Source organism: Saccopteryx bilineata, chromosome 2, assembly GCF_036850765.1.
Source record: "Saccopteryx bilineata isolate mSacBil1 chromosome 2, mSacBil1_pri_phased_curated, whole genome shotgun sequence".
NCBI lineage: Eukaryota > Metazoa > Chordata > Mammalia > Chiroptera > Emballonuridae > Saccopteryx > Saccopteryx bilineata.
Window position 1 is genome coordinate 96,880,672 of NC_089491.1, and position 21,609 is coordinate 96,902,280.

General features: G+C 42.0%; 1 protein-coding gene across 10 annotated transcripts in view; it reads right to left on the minus strand.

Annotated features, from left to right (window-relative positions):
* Nucleotides 1-21,609, minus strand: part of AOPEP (aminopeptidase O (putative)) — a 404,538-nt gene that overhangs the window by 74,269 nt on the left and 308,660 nt on the right. For 9 of the 10 annotated variants that reach the window (XR_010729101.1, XR_010729102.1, XR_010729105.1 and 6 more), the window contains 2 exons: nucleotides 9,430-9,492; nucleotides 9,012-9,086 (listed from right to left, as the gene is read on the minus strand). Coding sequence is in view for 5 of the 10 variants with exons in the window: in XM_066257430.1 (XP_066113527.1) it covers nucleotides 9,012-9,086; nucleotides 9,430-9,492 (138 nt within the window). In the remaining 5 variants the exon portion in view is untranslated. Of the gene's footprint in view, nucleotides 1-9,011; nucleotides 9,087-9,429; nucleotides 9,493-20,555; nucleotides 21,170-21,609 lie in introns of those variants that run through there. The other variant, XM_066257429.1, reaches the window with a different exon arrangement.

Below are 21,609 nucleotides of genomic sequence, written 5' to 3' on the forward strand. Positions count from 1 at the left end.
TACAGTGAACAAACAAACAAACAAACAAAAACAGTCAAAGTTTAATGTAAATAAAAGGGGGAAAATAGTGTGAAACAGATTGAAAACTCTATGTCCCCACGTTCAGAGGGAACCTAAAAAGTCTCTGCAGCATGCAGATTTCACTTTCATGAGCCAGAGAAACACCAACTTCACAGCTGCAGTATGTTCTTGCGAAGTCAATCTGATTTTTAAAAACAGAAATCATGGCGTCCTTGGGTCTACAAAATAACAGTTGAATGAACTGAAACAAACATTTGTGTCCTGCTCACAGCCTGGGCAAGGTCTGTAGGTAACACAAACAGCCGAAACAACAGGCCTTCCTCTCCTTATGGAGATACAACTGCTCTGCGTACTATACCTCTGACAGGGTTGGATTCCATTCTGTGTTCTACTGTTCATAGTTTTTTACTTCTCAACTGTAAACTCTTTCAGGACCATTTTCCATTCCTCTCTGTACCCTCTACCCCTTACAGAGTTTTTTCGCATGTTGCAAATACGCAGTGAAATTAGTAAATAAATTGTTTAAATAAACATAGAATTTAATAAGGATGTGTTATATACAGACTTATAGACACTATTACATTTCTAGCCTTGGGTTTCTACATCACCATGATTTGTGTCAGCCGAATTTCTATGATGGGTTCCAGCTTTGCTGGTAAAGCAATGGATGCATTTATTTTTAAAAATCACATATTCAAATAAAGACAATAAGACTATTTATATATATATATATCAATCACATCCCTATCTGTGCTTACAAATCAGGTAAAAGCATTAAAATGGATTCGGCTGATTCAATTACCCAATTCCCCACCATGACTTCCAGCCTCTGTGCTTAAAGGGCTGCTTTATCAAAACAAGGCCCAGGCATGGAAACTCTAGCCCAGGGCAGCCTCAGGTGAAATGCATCATATATGCATGTCCGTTGTTTGCGCTTACCCTGGTTTGGATTTACTTATCACATGCTGCTTTGTAAATGATTTTTGATATAACTTGTGTTTTCTCTCCCATGGCCAGAAATGACATCTCCTGTTTCCTTGGTATTTTCCAGCACCTTCTCACACGGGGCCTTATGTGTAACATGTCCACGGAAACATGCTGGCTGAACAGACAGACTTGGGTTCTTAGCCTTACTCATTACCTGAAAAGTAAGAGACCTGTCGCTTTTTCTCTGTGCATTGTTCTATGCACATATAAACTAAGATCAAGTAAACTCAGACATTTGTGTGGTAAACTAACATACAATGGGCAACAGTGTGAGAAGAATGAAACAGAGATGGGATTCTCTAAATGAGACAGTTCAAAAGGCACCGAGCTTTTAGGCCAGGAGTCCACCCGCCCCGCACAGGTGCGGACAGCCTGTGTACCACGGGGAACCAGGGGGAGTTTACTTACTGCCAGGACACAGACAAACAAACATCAGTGTCCACTTTAGATTTCTCACAGATATAAAGCCAACTCAAGTCCAATTGCCTATAAAATGTAAAGTTCCTAACAATAAGAAAATAAAATGTACATTTAAAGCACTTCATAAGTCATCATGAATCTCATTTTACAAATAAAAAAAATAAAGCTCAAAAGCCAAGTGACAACAAGGAAAACTGATCCACAATGAGACATATTAGAGAAAAAAATTCTAGAATTTAAAGAAAAAATTCTGGCATCCAGGAGAAAAGTTCAGGTCACTGTTAAGGGAAAGAAATGAGACCAGCACCAGACTTCATGCAAGATAATGGATCAGCATACTTAATGGATCAGCATACTTAAGATACTTGAATAAAAAAAATATGAGCTGAGGATTTTATGTCTAGTTGAACCGACCACTAACCTATAAGGAGCACAAACTTATAAAAACGCAAGAACTCAGGAAATACAGCTGCCCCAAGCCCTTCCTGAGAAATCTACTACAGAACTAGCTTCAAAACACCAAAAGGACTGACAATAACGGGCGGATGATGTGCATTATATACAGATTTACAAAGTGATTTTATGAAAGATACAGTATTATAATGTCTACATGCTCTAACATCATAAACACAGCACAGCTACCACAAAGTGGGGGGAGAAGAACAGGAGGAATGTATGAGAAATACAATAAACTTGTTGACTATGTTAAAGATGTTTATCTGGAAGTAAAAAGATAGTATTTCAAGTCACATGATACAAGATAAAAAGTAAAGGGCAAAAACGGTTAGTATCTAATTTTACTATCACGCAAAGGATCAATACACACATCCAAAAAAAAAGTAGACAAGAGTGGCAAATTTATGTCATGTCAAAAATGACTATTAGAACAGATATTCAAACCTTCTTAAAAACAAAAAAATGGACAAGAGGAAAAATAGAGCATAAAACTATATGAAAGAATCAAGTACAAATATTAATTTTATAATTAAATTGGTTTAAATGGCCTATTAAATAAAAGGGTTTTCAGATGAAAGCAAAGGTCAAGTGGAAACTCAAAGGGAACATGGAACCTGGCAGAGCTGGGCCCAGCAGCATCCATTCTCCCTGGCTCTGAGCTCTTTCTGTAGAAGCACTGAAGAAGGGGACCCAAGACCCAGCCAGGAAAGCTCTACCAAATGTACTATAATGACAACCTCTGCCATTAAAGAACAAAATAATTAAACAGAAATCTAAATATTAATAAAAAATTTAATGCAATAGCCAGGCACGACTTTATAACATAAATGCCGTTTTGGGGACTCATTCATCCAATTCAGTCAACAAATATTTATCAAGGCCGCATGTGATCAGATCCTTTTCCAAGGACCGGTGATTCAAGGCCTGACTGTCGTCTTCCCTGTGTTGCAGAGACCCAAAAACATCAATAAAATACATGTTGCCGGACTTAAAAATACATGGTAGTGTCAGCCTCCTAAAACAGAAGATTAATGGAGACAATGAAGGCCCCAAGCTACATCGACTCGTAGGTGCTGGTAAAATAATGCATCTTATTACTGCCCTATGATACCAGGCAAAACCACAGCTCATTAAAATACCTAAGATGGGAAGGATTACCAAGTAAAGCATTCTGCCACGGGAACGTAACTAATGCTTCCTATAAAAGTAACTAAAAAGTCAAAAAATTTTCCTCTGCCTGCCCCCCTTTCCCATCCAAACTCTGATGACTTCTATTAAAACGCCTTTCATCTTCCATGGCATGGAAGAGCTGCTGAGAGCTGGCACCAAAAATGCTAAAATCAACAATAGTGTAATTACCTGCACACTTTCAAGTGCTTTAAAAATACATGCCAGTTGGGATTTTCCTACTTTAGAAATGTGTGCTTTATATGCTGGTGGTCTAGGACCGTCAATAGTCTGGGTCAAAAAGAATTTTTACATCTTGCCCAAAGCATTCTTCTCTACAGCAATTATATATTTGAGTTGTTTGTATCTCAGCTACTTCCAGAAAGCGTCTGTGTCAGCCTACAGCACCGTTGCATGGCACTGCTGTTTCATGACACTACTTTAATGTACATTTACAAGAGCGGATACCGGGAAAGCACTTAGCAGCGCAGGGTCTGACACATGACAAGCACCAGCTATTATTATATGAATTGTTCTTTTTAAAATATGTAAATAAGTATCTGAAGGTAAGTGAGGGGCTGTGCTTTCATTTTCCTAGTTATGCTAATTGAAAATAATGAATTTTATAGTACACTGAGATTTCTCAGAATATTTTTTTAAGATGTAAATCTTAAAAAAATAATAAATCTATAGATATAAATGCAATGCTATAAAATAATACACATCAGACTACCTTCCCGAGGCTACCAAAACACATTTTATCAGCAATTATTCCTTGGTCCAGCTTTTTAAAAAGGGCGAGAAAAAAAATAAAAACACTCAAGATCTCATGAAACCGGATCTAACTTGAGACCTGGGTTCAGAGTTTAATAAATTATGTATTTGTTAGGAATTTACAAGGAAAAAATAGAGACCCGCTCATAACACCCAGTTTCAAATATTTCAATAAAATAACAAATTGCATATTAACAGCACTATAATTACTCCTTTTGTTTGGTTTCTTTGTAATTACTTTTAATAAATTACTCCGCCGCCCCCTATCACTCAAGTAAGTTGTCATCCAAAGACACAATCGGTACAACACAGGACACAAAGCCACTCACAGATAGGGAGGGCGGCTGGCGCCTCAAGAGCTGTGACTCATTAGAATCCATAAAGCTTTCCTATGAAGATCAAGTATCAATGAAGCCATTGTAAGAGATTACAGCTATATAAATGTAGGCTAGCTATGAATTCTCACAGGGCAAGAGCACTTTCTAAAGAGGCAAGGGCACCAAAGCCTGGGAAACCACGCAACACAAACACCGCCTGAGCTGAGGGGTGGCCACCCATGCCCACCATCTTGCTAACTGCAGGGTAGCTCCCAGACAGTGAAGGGACCCTTGGGGCAGCACTCCCTAAATTCATCTTGTGCCATTTTGTCAAGCCTTGCAGCCTGATGACGCAGGAGTCAAGCCTAACACAGTTGCCATTTGCTATTATGTAGGGTTCAAGAAAAAGCTAGATAATTATTGGTCTTAAGTACTATTTTCCAGATACCATAAACCAGATATAAAACATGTGTTTGCCACAAAAGGCAAAGAGCAGTAAGGCACTTTGTTAAATAGCTTAAAATTTGTACCTACCTTTATCATGTTGAATATTTCAACATTAGAACTGTAATAAAAACATTCTCTTAGAATGTAAAAATACTCTAGAAAGAGCAATAAATGTGGTAAAATGCATAAACCAAGTTGGATTTTAAAACACAATTTTTAAAATCCTCGATGAATTATTTATTATTCAGACTAAGATTATCACTGACTGTAGTTCATAATCAAGTGTATGGAAAGAACAAATGAAATAAAAGTTGAGTGACAATGCTCCAGAATTTAGGAAAGATGTTATCACAAAGAAAATCGTTCCGACGTTTTTTTTTCCTCAAAGATGCGGAAAATAAATTTACCATTTGGTGCCAACTAGAATGGCCACTGAATACCAGAGTCCCCTTTTCAAAACCAGCTTGCTAAATGTCTGTTTCACTTGGTATATCACAAAAAAGTTCACCAGATTTAAGCAATCTCACGCTTAAGAGCACTGTTTCTCAGATTTTGGCAAAAAAGAATAATGAAAGGTAACCTTCCAGGGTGTGCTCGCTGGAACCCTCTGCACTGCCTGTTATTTACGACTAATCGTAACTGACGCCAGACAATCCCACCCTCGCCAAGACTGCTCGCTTCAAGACACACACACATAAAGGAATGTTTGTTAATAATAACGAACAACCTTAAAATTGTTAAAGTGTCAATGTTTTAACAGTATATCAATGAATGTTTCTGACATCATCATAAGTTCTTACTGAAAACCATAAATGAATAATTTAAAATTTGTTCTCCACCTATTATCAGATATGCATAGATTCAGGAATCTGAAAATCGAAATTTTCTTCCCCTAAAGGAATTACACGCCACACGTTTCCCCTAAATATATTTCATAAACTATTATTCTATAGTTATCCTTCATCCTTCAACTACTAATCAAAGAATTACTAAAAACTTTATACTATTTTACGTGAGTTTATTTATAGAAAAAATTATATTATTCCTTAATATTTTAATGTGATCAGTAATTTGTATTGTCTTTGACTCAAAGATAAAAATCAGGAAAAAAAATGTGTAGTCTTCTTTCAAAACCAATGGCCATTTAGTAAAATCTATTAACATTACTTTTAAAAATACACATCATACAGCTTACTGTTGCCATCCCCATTGTTGAACTGGCCCATGAAGAACAGGCTGACCCATTCATCCTAATTGTTCTTTGTGTAGTTTCTCGTGTTCCCCTCGCTTTTCTGTTGTACAAATTGTTCAAACTAAATAAAAAGAACTCAAAATAATGAAAAGTGAAGAATATCAGAATGTAAGAAGAAAGTACCTAAGGACCAGAAGCAAAACAGATGAGTTTTGTCACTCAAAATGAAGAAAACAAAGTTTTAAAGGAATTCAGTTATACCAGTGAGAAGCGCTATAATGTGAGGATGAAATAAAATGGCAATAAATGTCACAGAAGATACAAGATGCCTAAGAGAATGATGTGTCTCCAGAAAGAGGAGCTACGTAAATCTGTGAGAGGCACAGCGCCACAGTAGAGCTGTGGGGGTGGGAATGACAGCACAGCAGACCAAGAAAGTCTGGAGAGAGTGTCTCAAATCACTTCTCTGGGTAGTACCTCTCACCCAGTTTACTTTATTTCATTATTCGTTATTTTAACCCACAGCTGAGCGCAGAGTAAGTTTGTTTTGCTTCCCCTTCTGAGATCACGGAAAAACTCAACTAGTATGGTATTTCAAGTTACACCAGGCTATGCCTACCACTTAGCACCTTCCTTTAGGGGGGATACTAATATCTCCTGTAAGACTGCATTATTCACGTGCAAGTCCTCGCCAGGGTCAGTTCCAGACCCCAGCACCGCACCACGGCTCTGATTTCCTTCCTCAAGCAGGTCAGAAGACTGCTGCTCTCCACAAGCCAGTAAAGATCAGAGGGGAAAATGCCGTGGCCCTCAGAGCTGAATGCCGACTGGTTAACCAAGTTCACTCAGTGAGGCTGAATCCTGTGTGAGCCCCGAGATGCAGAGATCAGGACATGGCGGAGAGCACAGCGTGGGGGAGACTCAGGGCACAGAAACAAAGCTGGCAAATAAAGAGAAGAACTGGGGCTAAAACGTACACCTCCCAGAAATGACTGAAACCCAGGCTCCTATCTTACAGCATTGTACAACGAACACCACAGGAAAGATCACACTTTCACGTGGTAGAAAAATACAGTGACTGCATGGAAAAGGGGAAACTAACTGATCTGCTTCACTTGTGGTATGGCAGACATTAAAAAAAACCTTATTAAATTCAATAGTAAGTTAACAATAAGTATACTAATTACTAGTAGTAGGTACTAGTAACAGGTTCAAATCCTAGCAAAAGGTAAACACATGACCTTGGTTTGAATCCTAATTACACACAGAATTCCATCTGTATTTTAGAACAGACACTGGGACAGTCAGATACACCTCGGCAGGGTGGCTTCTGTGCCTTTCGGACCTTGTTCTAATGCTCTCAGTTGCTGACTCCCTTTCACTTTGCCCTTGAAAATGTTGCATGCTTTGTCTCAGCAAGCTCCAAACCCTCCCCTGGGCAGGGCAGAGGCCGACAGTGGGCACTGGGCTCAGCTGCGTACAGAGTCAGGAGGAAAGACTGGAGACGCCCGTAATTATCCTCTGACACAACTTTGAAAGTTCCCATCTTCTCCCCATCTCCACCTTCAAAGTTAAGCTGGTCAGCTTTTATGCTTCATTCCTTGAAAGGGAGTTCGGCATGTTGGTCCCAATCAACTCCATTTTCATATCCTCTTTAAGACTGCCACCCACATTCTCTAAAAAGAAAAGGCAAGCGTATGCATTCTCCCCATAAACCCTAACACAGTATCCTCTCTCAAGAAGGCTCAGGGCAGAACTTTTAGCTTGGGAGGAAATTCCTCAGTCTCCCCTCTCCCCCCTTCTCATTCTCAGATAGCAGTGGTCAGGTCATGGATGTCACAGACATGATTACTTCAAGGTCAGATTTTGGTAGTGATGGTACCCAGTAATCCGCAAAGATAATGGCCTCCCTTTCTTTAATGCGTGATACATTGTATGATTGCGTAATCTTATTTTTGGTTAAAAAAAATACCTAGAAAATATTTTTTTAAAAGTACCAAGCAAGCCATAATTCCTTTTTCTTCCTTTGAACATTTTACGATCTCATTCATCAACTCGCATTTTAAAAAACACCTAGACCATAAAAGTTAAGCAAACACAACCTACCACAGCATACTACTGAGCTAAAGTCAGAAAACTCAAGTCTATCCAAAATGACAGTTTCTTCTATTACTATTTAAATAAAGTAACATATATGATTTTTTTTCTTTTATTTAAAAAGGGAAAAGCTGAGATGTCCCTTTCCACCTACTGAATATCTAACTACAGATGACTATACTCCTAGGCCAGTTCATTTTGCAATTCTCTTAGAAGCGCCCTTGGTATCCTGAAGTGCACTTTGGAACTTTGGTATCACCTTCATTATGATGTGCTTTGTGCACATTCTCCGTCGCTGCAATGCCCATACTAAGGCAACACATCACAGAAGTTGGCAGCAGTGCTATCAGCAAGAATTTGGCTTCAGAAACAGGAGTGATTCATCATACATTCTAGCAGCCGAAAAACACACCACTATTTTAATCGCTTGGTGCTATCGAAAGTAAAAAGTAAAAAAGTACTGAAAATAATTTTAAAAAGCAACAAAAATCTTATCTGCTGTAACATTATTCATTTTTGAGTTTACACTAAAAGCCCCTTAGAAAACAACTGACTACTTACCTTCTTTCACGATATTCACCACAATAACAAATCAAGTCTTAATACAATTTTAGGAGAAAACAGGTAGTCCAAACTTCTGCAAAGTAATACTGAAATTCTAAATTCAGAATAACAAATTTCTCGTTTGCTTCACAAGAGTAATCTACTTTTTTCAGCTTCAGCCTAAAGGACTGACTGTGTGACTGCGTCAGAAGCAAAAAGAGAATCCCAACGCTGTGCGTGATTTATTCAAAAGCCTCCCTTTTTTTCAGGGGGTACCTTAACACTGCCATAAAAAAAATACTACCAGCCTAATATAATAATGGAACCCACTTAGGTCCTACTGCTCCACTTAATGATTCTGAAACAAATCATCCCAGGTCACTCTGACTTCATGAGAACATATTATGTTGATAATCATTAGGATTATCAGCCAATATTTCTACAGAACTATCGACGTACAATCAGTCTACTGTACATTTAATTTAAACTTAAAATAAAATATCCTCCTATATTGTTGTGATCAAGTCCTCAAGGACAGAAGGAAGATTTATCAAGAACTGCGCCCAGTGTTCTCTATCAGGGACCCCTACCTTTTCAAACACTTCTTCGGTCCCCCTTCGCTTCCGTTTTCGGGGTCTCCGGTTCACCCGAATCCATTTCTCGACCTGAAGTTCAAAAACCACAAAGCATTTAAAATAGGATCTTAAGTCCTGGGGGCCGCCCCTCGGCGTGAGAAACGCTCGACGGCCCCGCGACACAGCCTCCCCGGCTCCACTCGAGAAGGCGCTGGCGACCGTCGGAGCCAGCCGGGCCGCTTGCGCGCAGGGGGCGCGCCGACGCCGTGACCTTCGCCCGGGCGCTCCCCCCCGTCTCGGTCCCAGGCCGCCCCATGCCTGCGTCCCCCAAACAGGGCCACTTAACACCCGGGGGTTGTGGGGGGGGGAATGCGGCACGGGACCCACCAGCCCTGCAAGGAGGAAGCGCAGGGACCACGCTGGCCGCACTCACCTCGGCGCCCACTTGCCGCGCGAGTCCGCACTCCGCCCCGGCTTGGGGCTCGGTCTGCAGTGGCTGCGGGGGAAGGGGACAGTCAAGTTTACCCCGGGGCTCGCCCCAGCCTCCCTCCCTCCCGCCCTACCACCTCGACGCGCTGACCCTGGATGTACCTCGCCGCCATAGGTGAGCGGGAGAGCAAGGGCGCCGGGGCCCGTTGAGGCCCGCTGCCTGACCCGCCCTGTGCAGAGAAGCGGGCGCTCGGGGCCCGCAGCACCTAAAGCGCAGAGCGGGCGGCGAGCGGCGCGGGGCCGGAGCGGCGGCGCGGGCGGCAGGCGGGCACTGGGCGGGGCGGGGCCTGCCTTAAAGGTATAGGCGCTGCGCCGCGCTCCCCGCAGGTCGCCCCCGCCCCCGCCGGCGCGCTTGCGATTTTATTGTTCTCTGCAAACATCTTTCGTCCTCCCCAAGGTCTGGCCTGCGCCCGCGCTCCCGTGCCCTCCTGCGCGCGGACCGCCCCAGGCGCGCAAGCCTTACCTTTCGAGCCCTCACCCCTGGCGGGCACTGACTCGCCGCGAAAGGGTTTGTTGGCAGCTTTTAGGGGCAGAAGTGCTGCCCGCCCGCAAGCAGGAGAAGCCCTCTAACCCCCGCGGCCAGCTGAACTCGCTTCTCGGGTTAGAAACCTAAGTGTCCACATGGCCTTCGCTAGGGAAAGGAACTTTCCTAATGGAGCCTTTTCTAGGAATGGATTATATGCCATTAGGTAGGCGTTTTCAATGGCCCCTCCGGATTTAGGGGCGGTGGCAGGTGACCACTCTGGGGTAGAAGCGAAGATCGCGTAAAAGACGAGTCCCGCGCTCTCCCAGCGCGTCGCGGGAGCCCAAGCGTCTTAAGCACAGCCGGCACCGTACCCGCCCTGCCCGTGAACCCTCTAAGAGACTGGAGAGAATTGAAAAGGTAGACAAGCTGTCTTCATAATTAGGGGAAAAGTTTGCAATCCGTTTATAAAGTGTGTGATGCCCCAAGTTTTTGACGCTGACCCGCCAAAGACTTTCTTCACGTCTGCATCAGAAATTGGCTAAACCAGACTGGGACGCGAGCGCTTGAGAAGAGTCGGGTCGCACGTGTGTTTGCTGATCTTGACCACCCCTTTAACTTTATCGCATTTCTTTAAAGAAAATCTGCCTTGCCCTCTCTTTATTGCTACTCCATCCTTCTTTCAAGATCAAAAGCTTTAGATCAAAGCCAAGATCAAACTCACTACTTTAAATAGAAGCAACTTTGCCATGGACTATTTTGCACAAAGAGGAGCTTCTTAATGGAGACAGCACAGTGTAAAACTTTGTTTTACCGCTTCAGCCCACATTCACAACTGAACTACCTAAAATTACATTGAGGATGCACTTCTATTTCCTAAAATAAACAACAGGTCCCCTCAAATCGAAGATTTCAGACTTTGTGTTTCCAGGAGTACAAAAAACAAAAACTATGGAGTTATATAGACAGAGTAACCATTTTATATCCATATTTAGCTAAGAGACATGAAATGTGCGCTCATTTGTTAAAGATTGTCCAGTGTTATCAAATGTTCTTAAACATAATATATAATCATCATATTCGTATTTTCTACTGTAAAAGAAATGCATAAAAATAGTTAACACCTTGCAAGTCTCGAATACACAGGCAGGTAAAACACAACCGATTAAGTGGGTTATATATATAATTATACAACTACTTAATTTTACATGAAAATAAAACTTTCAGCTATGCAAGCTTCCACGCTACTAATAACAGTTCCAGAATCAATAGAAATCTATTACAGGCTGACATGAACCTACTAGAGTTGTTTTCCTTGGGAATTCACTGTACCTATGAACTCTGATAGGAACAACTCAATATTGATGTATTAAATAGTGCCCTGCCTAAATGGACCTTTCTTAAGTGTCCTCTTTGTTACCAGTGAACAATTTTAAAACACGTAGTCGTTGAAGAAACAAAACCAAAAATAAATTCCAATAATACAGTAGCGAAATAAAGATAACTATTGCAAATTATCAATAAATCTATGAAAATCTGTTGTTACAGCTGGGTAGTTAATACTTGAAAGCTTTTTCCCCCTCTTAACTCTCACCTGACTGTACCCTCAGTCTGCTTTCTCTCTCTCTCTCTCTCTCTCTCTCACACACACACACACACACACACACACACACACACGGCCATTTCTTATCCTATAAATCCCATCCAGCCACTGGAAAGACCTTAGGGATTGAGAACTAGGAATCCCATCTTGCTGCCACTGAGAGTCTCCTTTCTTTCTAGCACCCAACTCATGGAGAACCAAATGATTTGTGGCAAGATGAGCCAGAGAAACATCCTACCATCACTCTGCTCTTCTAATACTTTGGGTAGGGAAAGGTATGGTCCATTCTAATTGCTCCCTAATCTGTTTCCTTTATACTGTCTCCCCATGCCCACCCTCACAATACATCCTCCACAGGGAAATGTGAATGATAATTACAAAAGTATGTAGTTCAAATGAAATCACTTTGCTCTACTGAGAATGTGTTTCCTTCTCTTCTTCGCCTGGCTGGCCCCTACTAATTATCTAATTTTGGTCTTAAACAACACTTCTCTGGAAAGGTCCTTCCTCATTCCCCAATACAAATTATGTCACCCACCCTATTCTTTTTAATAGCATCTTGTTTATTTCCTATAAAGTGCTTATCTTTTATAGCTATTTACAATTTTTAATTTTTGATTGAGACTTTTTTTAGAGTAGGTAATTTTACACAGAAAGCAGAGTTCCCATATGCCAACGTAAGTTTCCTTTATTATTAACATCTTGTATTCCTGTGGGGCATTTGTTACAACTGATGAAGCATATTTGATACATTATTATTTACAGTTCTATTAAAGCTATTATAAAATTAATTTATTGAATATTTCTTTTCCCAACTAGACTTTAAGACTCAATAAATGTGTTAAGTAACTGAATGTAAGGATAAAGAAATGAATAAGGGAATGAAAGGCATATGAAATTTTAAAGAGGGGAGTCTTAAGTTGAAGATCTTCCTAATTAACTCATGCTTGTTTCTCCACAAAATCCTTCATTTGTAAAGAGCATAGAATTGTGTACTTCTTGAAAAGAGAGACCATGGGACATCAGTTATACTGCCAGGGTACTTCTAAAATGATCTCTTTTTTTAAATTAAAAGAAATAAAGGTTCCTAATTCCCTATTTTAACCACTAAAATTATACTCCAGAATGGTGCCAGTTGCTGAACTTAATCCTAGAAAGAAATATTAACCTCTTGCATGGCACTGGAAAAATATTAACTTTTGTTGATTGTACTCCTCAAAAAATTTCTCCTTTTGTCTACCGAAATCTCCCTTTCTTCCTGGGCTGATCCCAATGAAGGTAGGCTGTGGAAAAACTGGAGGAAGATGATATTTTTAAAAGTGGAATTCTGTAGCCAGGAATGGATACTCTAATAACTATCTCAGAGCATGTGGTGAAAGCACTTTAAAGTTATCTTTCAAAAACAGATGTTTTCTATTTGAATTATATCTTTAAAAATGCTTTGTCCAGTAGAGACGCAAGTTTTGAAAGGAAGTTGTTCTAAGAAACTTTCTTGTCAAAGCAGTTTATAATAGCTGAAGACAGTCTCATAAGCTGAGGGGAAATACCATTGCTTTAAAATAAAAGCATTACTTAACCTAGAGGCAGGAGATTACTTCTGGGGGGAAGTCCTTTTTTCTGCTTTCTCCTGATTTTGTTTATTAAGAAGAAATGAATCCTTTCACTGGGAAATGATAGTGATGCCAATTTCATATTGTCTGTATGGTGTGTGCTTCTGCCTCATCATGAGGTTTGATCAGAGGAATAAGAACCAGCAGTACACCTTCCTCGTCAACCAGAAGTCTAGAAAGGCTGACAAGGGGGCCCTTTAATTAGATCAAACCACCTCAGGTGGCAAATAACACTCCTTTGGGCACAGCAGAGGGAAAATTGTCCACTACAAGAAGTCAAAAAATCTTTTAACACTTTTTTATTTCTTCTTTTCCAAGTGAGAGGAGGGGAGACAGAGAGATGGATCCCGCATGTGCCCTGACCAGGATCCACCCGGCAACCCCGTGTGGGGCCGATGCTCTGCCCATCTAGGGCCATGCTCACAACCCAGCTATTTTTAGCACCTAAGGAGGTGGCTCCACAGAGCCATCCTCAGTGCTTGGGCCGATGCACTCAAACCAAGCGAGTCATGGCTGCAGGAGAAGAGAGAGAGAAAAAAAGAGAGAGGAAAAGGAGAGGGACAGGAGTGGAGAGGCAGATGGTCACTTCTGTGTGCCCTGACTGGGAATCGAACCCAGGACATCCATTCACCAGGCCAATGCTCTACCATTGAGCCAACCAGCCAGGGCCATCTTTTAATACTTGTTTGGGTGGAGCAATCCCAAAGCTTTGGCTGGCTTTAGAGGGCTTTATAGCCAACATACATTCAGGGTGAATTAAAAAGCAAATCTACACAGGTCTGGAAATAAAATCAAGGTTAGTTTAAGTTGTAAACAATAGAAAGTAAAGAATTGGGGCAAAGCTATCAAATGTTTATGTCTTTAAATTTTGCTCTATTATTTTTAAATGTAACATTCCTTTATGATATGCTTATTTTCTTTCTAAAGAAGATTCTAGACCTTTTAGGGTAAGTCCTCATAAAGCGTAGTTTTCTAAAAAGGAAATCCAGCCCACATTTGCTCTTCAGTGACCTGGCTAACAGAGCTGCTTCCTCTTAGTAACCATAACCCTGGCCTGACTGTTGCTGGAAGCCTTTTACAGAGCTTGCCTGAGGGAGCACGGTTCTTCCATTTCTTGACACCTTCCCTCCACCTCAGAGAATCTAATGAAGTACTAGCTGTCAGCCATTGGCTCCCTAGAGAAAAACACACCTATATCTCACTCAGTCCCCTCATTCCACACCCACATCAGTTGTCAGGAGTGTCACAGGTTTTCCTGATGCCCAGACTCCTACCAGAGAGCCTCCTGGATTAGGACAGACAGCCATACTGTACTGCGTACTGCATCTTTCTGGTGCTCTGTGACATACCTTTCAAGGTATTATATTCTGGTAAGAAGCCATCACCCTTTATTGAGTGAGGTGCATTTTAAGAAAGAGCCCCATAAAATCCATCACATTGTTCACCATAAGGATGGTGTTAGATGGTTGTTTGTTATGTTAAATAGTAGTTTCCTGAGAGGACCCACAGGAAAACTCCCTGGTATCAACATCAGGAATAGTTGGACTTGGGCAACTGGTTTGTTTCACCTCATGAACACTACTATTGATCCCTTTACCCTCTTCTAGAAAGCTCTGTGACCCTACTTTAAACCAAGCATAGGAACTTCAGGGGGTGCAACTGTCTGCTAATTTAATTTCTGGCCCCAACTTATTTTCCTACCGTTATTTTCACAGTGCTTCACTTTTCTTGTTGTAATTTATTTTTGCTCATGCCATATTTTGCTTTGGAAGCTGCCTTAACAATGTTTTTGACAAGGAGAAATACAAATAAATAAAATATTCTGTTTTTCTTTCTTTGCCTTTTTCTTTATGGGTGGGTGGGGAGGGGGTCTGGAAAAATTTTCTGGTTCAAATACATCTCTTCATTAATGACACTTAGAGGTAAAGTGTAGAAGGTAAAAATATATGATTATACTTTACTTCTAAAATTCAAGGACAAAAAATAAAAAATAAATATAATACTACACAAGCAGGCCCTGGCCGGTTGGCTCAGCGGTAGAGCGTCGGCCTAGCGTGCGGAGGACCCGGGTTCGATTCCCGGCCAGGGCACACAGGAGAAGCGCCCATTTGCTTCTCCACCCCTCCGCCGCGCTTTCCTCTCTGTCTCTCTCTTCCCCTCCTGCAGCCAAGGCTCCATTGGAGCAAAGATGGCCCGGGCGCTGGGCATGGCTCTGTGGCCTCTGCCTCAGGCGCTAGAGTGGCTCTGGTCGCAATATGGCGACGCCCAGAATGGGCAGAGCATCGCCCCCTGGGGGGCAGAGCACCGCCCCTGGTGGGCGTGCCGGGTGGATCCCGGTCGGGCGCATGCGGGAGTCTGTCTGACTGTCTCTCTCTGTTTCCAGCTTCAGAAAAATGAAAAAAAAAAAAAAAAAATACTACACAAGCATCATTCAGGACTAATTTCAAATCTTAACCAACCAAATATTTTATCTCTTTTGATATCAAAACCAGAGGAAATAGGCCTAGATTGCAGAAAGAGGAATGTCAGGTCAGTCGGACATATGGATGGGCTATTCACTTTTTAACAAACACATTGAGTGCTTTCGGCAAAACAGAGCACTAGACTGTGAACACAAATGAATCAGAAATGTCCCTGTCCTCAGGAGTCCTGTGACCAGGCGGCATGTGCTGTGGCACAGGAGCATGCCAGCAGCCTGTCTGGGTTTGGATTCGAGCTCTGCCACATACTAGCTATGACCTCTCTAAGCCTCTTTTTCACAGTTGTGAAGATCAGGAGACATGTGATGTGTTTACAAAAGAAGGATGAGGTTATTTATCAAATTCTAGACTACTAGAATTCAGGGGCAAACAACATCACTAGAAGCTGGAGGAAAGTGAACTCAAGTAAAAAAAAGGACTCAAGTCCTATATGTGTCTGAGACCACGGAACCTCAGAACAGGTAGAGTCAGACTGCCCAATTTTATACGAGACTGAACAGTTTACAGAGCACTCCACATACAGACTGTTCTATTTGTGTTTCATAGTCCATATTGAGGATGACTAACCTGAGTCTCAGTTTCTCAGAGCTCCTGTCTAGAGATGCAGTGCTCTATTCCAGCCTGAGAGCTTAGGGACCATCTAGCATGGCCATGTTGCTTTAAAATATTATATAGCCCTGGCCGGTTGGCTCAGCGGTAGAGCGTCGGCCTAGCGTGCGGAGGACCCGGGTTCGATTCCCGGCCAGGGCACACAGGAGAAGCGCCCATTTGCTTCTCCACCCCTCCGCCGCGCTTTCCTCTCTGTCTCTCTCTTCCCCTCCTGCAGCCAAGGCTCCATTGGAGCAGAGATGGCCCGGGCGCTGGGCATGGCTCTGTGGCCTCTGCCTCAGGTGCTAGAGTGGCTCTGGTCGCAATATGGCGACGCCCAGGATGGGCAGAGCATCGCCCCCTGGTGGGCAGAGCGTCGCCCCTGGTGGGCGTGCCGGGTGGATCCCGGTCGGGCGCATGCGGGAGTCTGTCTGACTGTCTCTCCCCGTTTCCAGCTTCAGAAAAATGAAAAAATGAAAAAAAAAAATAAAAAAATATTATATAGATCAGATCAACCTCCAATTAAAACACAGCCCATAATATATAATCCCATACCACAAAAGTCTATTGAAACAGCCATTTTAAAAAACAGCTATTGGTATATCTCCCTCAATACCTGTCTATATGACTGCAGTTTTTTATAGGAGCTTAATATTCATGGGCACTATAACCTTAGTTTCACAGCTGCCCTGGCTGGATGGCCCAGTTGGTTAGAGCCTTGTTTCCATACACAGAGGTTGTGGGTTCAATCCCCAGTCATGGCAATACAGGAATAGATAAATGTTTCTGTAGCTCTCCTTTCCTGTCTCTCCCTAAAATCATTAAATTAAAATTTTTTTCTCAGGTGAAATATAAGACTTCTGTAGGAGTGGCTTTCAGCAGGGGTTTACAAGTCCTGGTGCTCAGGTGGCACTGCAGACCACAGTTTCCTGTCTCAGAGCATTGGGGGAGGGGGGTTCGGGACCCAGGCATCAATCTTCTTTAAAGCCCACTCCTACCTCACCCCCCACTAACTGCAACGTGCAGCCAGTGTGGAGATCCATTGGTTTAGATCATTTTAATGATGACCCATCTCTAACAGGTTCTTATGAAGAAATTCCAGGTGTTTGGAAAACATCAGAATTTCAAGGTCAGTGCCACAGGATAGGCACCTCTTATGTTCTATTACAGGAAGTCCCATTGGGCAGACAGTGGATACAGCGCTTGGTGGGCAGGGATGTCGATCTGACCCAGGATAGTGTGGGTAAGATTAGTTAAGCACAACCACAAAAAAAAAACCCTAAAAAGAAATGGAAGATCTCAACACTACCCAGGAGGCAAGAATGAATGGATATTTGACTTTTTGAGTTTTCTGCAGGTTCATGGCTAATATAGTTCTAGATCCTTGTCTTAAGAGAACCTGAATTTAGTGCTGACCTGGAAGGCTGTGTACATGAGATGGCACTGCCCACTTATCCCCTGTAGACAATGTTCTAATTATGTTGATGGTTGCCACCCATTCTCTGGAAACATTTTGCATATGGAAGACTTGATGCCAGGACTAGAGGACAGTGCAAACCAATGCAAAAGACCCTTTGCTGTGTGCAAAAGCTACCGTGCCATGCAGGATTCAACCCAGGCTGAACTTCCTCTGGGTCTTGGGCACTGTACTCTAACCAAATGGGCTTCCTTGTTCAGAGAAGACACAGTACAATGAATGATGCTATAGGAAAACTACTCTGGAAGTGCCTTACAAAAGATATTGCTTACTAATTAAGTAAAATTACATATGTTGACATTTCAGAAGTGTGAAACAAATACTCATGTCTGGGTCCCTTCAGTTACTCCCTAAGGTGGAGGGATGTGGTACCTATAAGCTGCACACAGGGAGCATGTGCTCCAGGTGCCTTTAAAGGAGCCTAGATATCAGGAGTCTCTGGCCCCCAAAAGGTCTACTTTTCCTAGCATGTCTATTTTTAAAAACTATGGCACTTAGAATGGGTGGCCTGTCATCTGGCATCCCAAAGGTACCCAATGAAGGCACAATTTGCAACCAAAAGGAATGAGCCTAAATCATCCATCCTTTATTCAGAAGCTCTCTCTCTCTCACAGACAAATACACACACACACACAATAACGAAAGTAAAATCCGTCACAGTTGGGGGTGGGGTGGCTGTCCCAAATAAAAATAATGCATCAGAAAGCTATTTTCCAGACTGTTTGTTCACCAAACATTTAGCTCCATGTAAGAAGTGTTTCAAGAAAACAGTGGGAAGGCCTGACCTGTGGTGGCGCAGTGTATAAAGCGTCGACCTGGAAATGCTGAGGTTGCCGGTTCGAAACCCTGGGCTTGCCTGGTCAAGGCACATATGAGGGCTGATGCTTCCAGCTCCTCCCCCCTGTCTCTGTCTCTCTCTCTCTCTCCCTCTCTCTCTCCTCTCTAAAATGAATAAATAAAATAAAATAAAAAATTAAAAAAAAAAAAAAAAAAAAAAGAAAACAGTGGGAAGGGCCAGCATTGATTGGCTGCTAATTTCTTTACCTTTTGTAGGATGTTTCCTCCAGCAGAGGATTAAATCCATGTTTAATGCTACCCAGGCCCAGTTGTGTCCATATTAGGACAGCCCCAGCTCACATCTCCCTCGTTCTCTCTCTGTGTGAAAAAAGGGTCCGTCCTCCCTCCCTCTGCTTTGCTTCCTCTCGGCGTGTGTAGGTGGGAGATAAGTAGCCAGGAATGTGAACTTGATCCAGCATTGATCAGCCAAGCAGCAAACTCTTACTGTTCTTTAAATACCAAACATAACTTCTTTCTACTACGGATAAACCCAGCCTTTCTGCCCACAACACGCTTTTGTGCTCAGTAGTGTGAGAGATGGAAAAGAGGCACAAAGAACATGAGAGCTCTACTAGACTCAACCTAAATAGCTCCTAACAATGCAGAATTTAAGAATCCACCCAGTTCATTTATATTCATATTGATATAGGTATATAGACTTTCTTAAAACCTAAACAACCTTCTGGTCCTTCCTGACTCTCTTTATAATTATGGGTTTCAATTTATAACATAAATACTATGGTCTGTTTTAGGTTTGCCTGCTATTCAAGCATTTCTTATTTCATTGCCTTACTCTTTGAGGTTCAAGGGCATTGGAAGTCATGCTAATATACAAACAATATGCTGTTATTTTTCAGTGCTGTCCTAAGAATGTGACTGACCTGTTTCTGCACAAAGCTATGTGTGATCAGAACTCAGACCTTGGACATGTCACACAACCTCTCTGAATCTGTGAAATGGAGATAATGCTATCTGTGAGGATGGAATGATAATGGCACACAAAGCCAGACATACATATAGATCAGTAAATGCTCATTCCCTTCCAAAGCAAAAGGCTTTCTGGTATTTTGAACCTTAGTAAAATTTTCAAAGGTCTCAAATTACTGAGTTGTGACATCGTAATAAAAAGCTCCACCTGACCACCACACACATGCAATACCATTGATGGAACCTGCAGAGATATAACATGTCTGAACCACTGCAAACAAGTGCCTGTCCTTTCCCAAAGGCCTGGCAGACATGAGGAAGCAGGTTCTCGGATGTGAAGGGCGATCTGGCTGTGACATCTGTTATCCTATCAATTGTCAGGTTGATTGGTCTGATCTGGCTGGCTAGGCAGCTGTCCCCTTCCTCCCTCACCGCTCCATGTGCATCCCTCCCAAAGCTGCATGCTCAGTCAAAGAGGACCACCTTCCCCGACAGAGGAAGCAAGTTCTCTTTCTTGTCTGCCTTTTTATAGAGCACATAATTCCCTTTCCCGTCCCATGCACTCAAAACAATGAGCCCACTGTTGTTACAAAAAGATCCAAATATGAAATCTGACAGTTCTATATTATTATCTGAAGGTACCAGCATGAGCAGGTGCTAGATGCAAAAACATCTAAAATCCTAACAGTAGCTTTATGCATTTAAAATCAATACAATAATAACTTGAGCTTTTAAGTTAGATTTGCTTTTTACTTTCCTCATCTATAAAATGGGTATAATAATAATGTCTATCTTATAGAAATGTGAATAGGAGAGGTAAAGAACTATTATGTTTAATGCACATTGCATAGATCTTAATAAAATGATAGCCTTTATATCTAGTATATTGGGGGGAAGGGGAAAGGAAAGAATTAAATAAAAAATACAATTTAAGCCTGAGCAGTTGTGGCACAGTGGAGAGAGCATAGGCTTGAGACATTGAGGACCCAGGTTCAAAGCCCCAGTGTCACCGGCTTGAGCATGGGATCATAGATATGATCCCATGGTCACTGGCTTGAGTCTAAGGTCACTGGCTTGAGCAAGGGGTCACTGGCTCGGCTGGCACCCTACCAATTAAGTAACATATGAGAAGCAATCAATGAACAACTAAGATGATGCAACTATGAGTTGATGCTTCTCATTTCTCTCCTGTCTCTGTCTCTCTCACTTAAAAAAATACAATTTAATAGAGAGTTACACAATCTACACATTCTTGGATTGACCCATTTATAGCTTAATTCACTAGAAGCATTTATGCCAAACCCAGGCATCCCTCAATGATGAAATCAATGTCAGTGACAAAAAATACAGTTGGAGGAGGAGAAACCCACTGATACTCAGGAGAAGCCCACTTCATAATAAATACAACTAAGAAGACTCTAGAAGAGGACACGTTTGCTTAGCCACACAGAATAGTGAAGAGTGAGGGCATGCAACAAGCGAGGGACAAGGAAGGGAGCACATGGAGAAAAGAAGGAGGAACTCTTGGAGGGAAGGCCAGAGACATGGTGGTGTCCCTCCCGAAGGGAATCAGGCTGTGGGGACACAGGGGCTCTCTCAGGGCCAGTCTCATTATCACTTGTCGCCTGCAGTCTTGGTCCCCGGTTCTGACAGATTGACTCTGGCCTCCTTTCCATGCACTTTCAAGCCAATAATGTTGCTGAAATTAAAGAAGAATTGAATTGTGAAGCTTTTTGGCATAAATAATGTCATATTGGAAAGTCGAGGCTAATAACAACCAGGATACCCTTAATGCTTCTAAGAAAAACCATCTGATCTATGTAGTCCTCAACGCGGTTTGAAATTTCCTTCGACCTACAAAGGAAAATATTTTTAGCATGTAGTGCACTTTGTAACAGACATATAAATGCACTGAAAGTATAATTTTAGGAAAGCATCTGGGTTTGATCAGTTCTTGTTATGCCCCCCCATCCCCGAATAGGTCCTACTTGCTCAATCTCAGGAACACTGCACCATTCCGCAGCAAGCTATGCAGCAGCCACTGTAGCAATTTCTCATAAACATTTCATTACTGGCTCCGCTTGCTGTTTTTTTTTTTTTTTTTTTAAAGCAGCAACTACTCTAATGATTTAAATATAA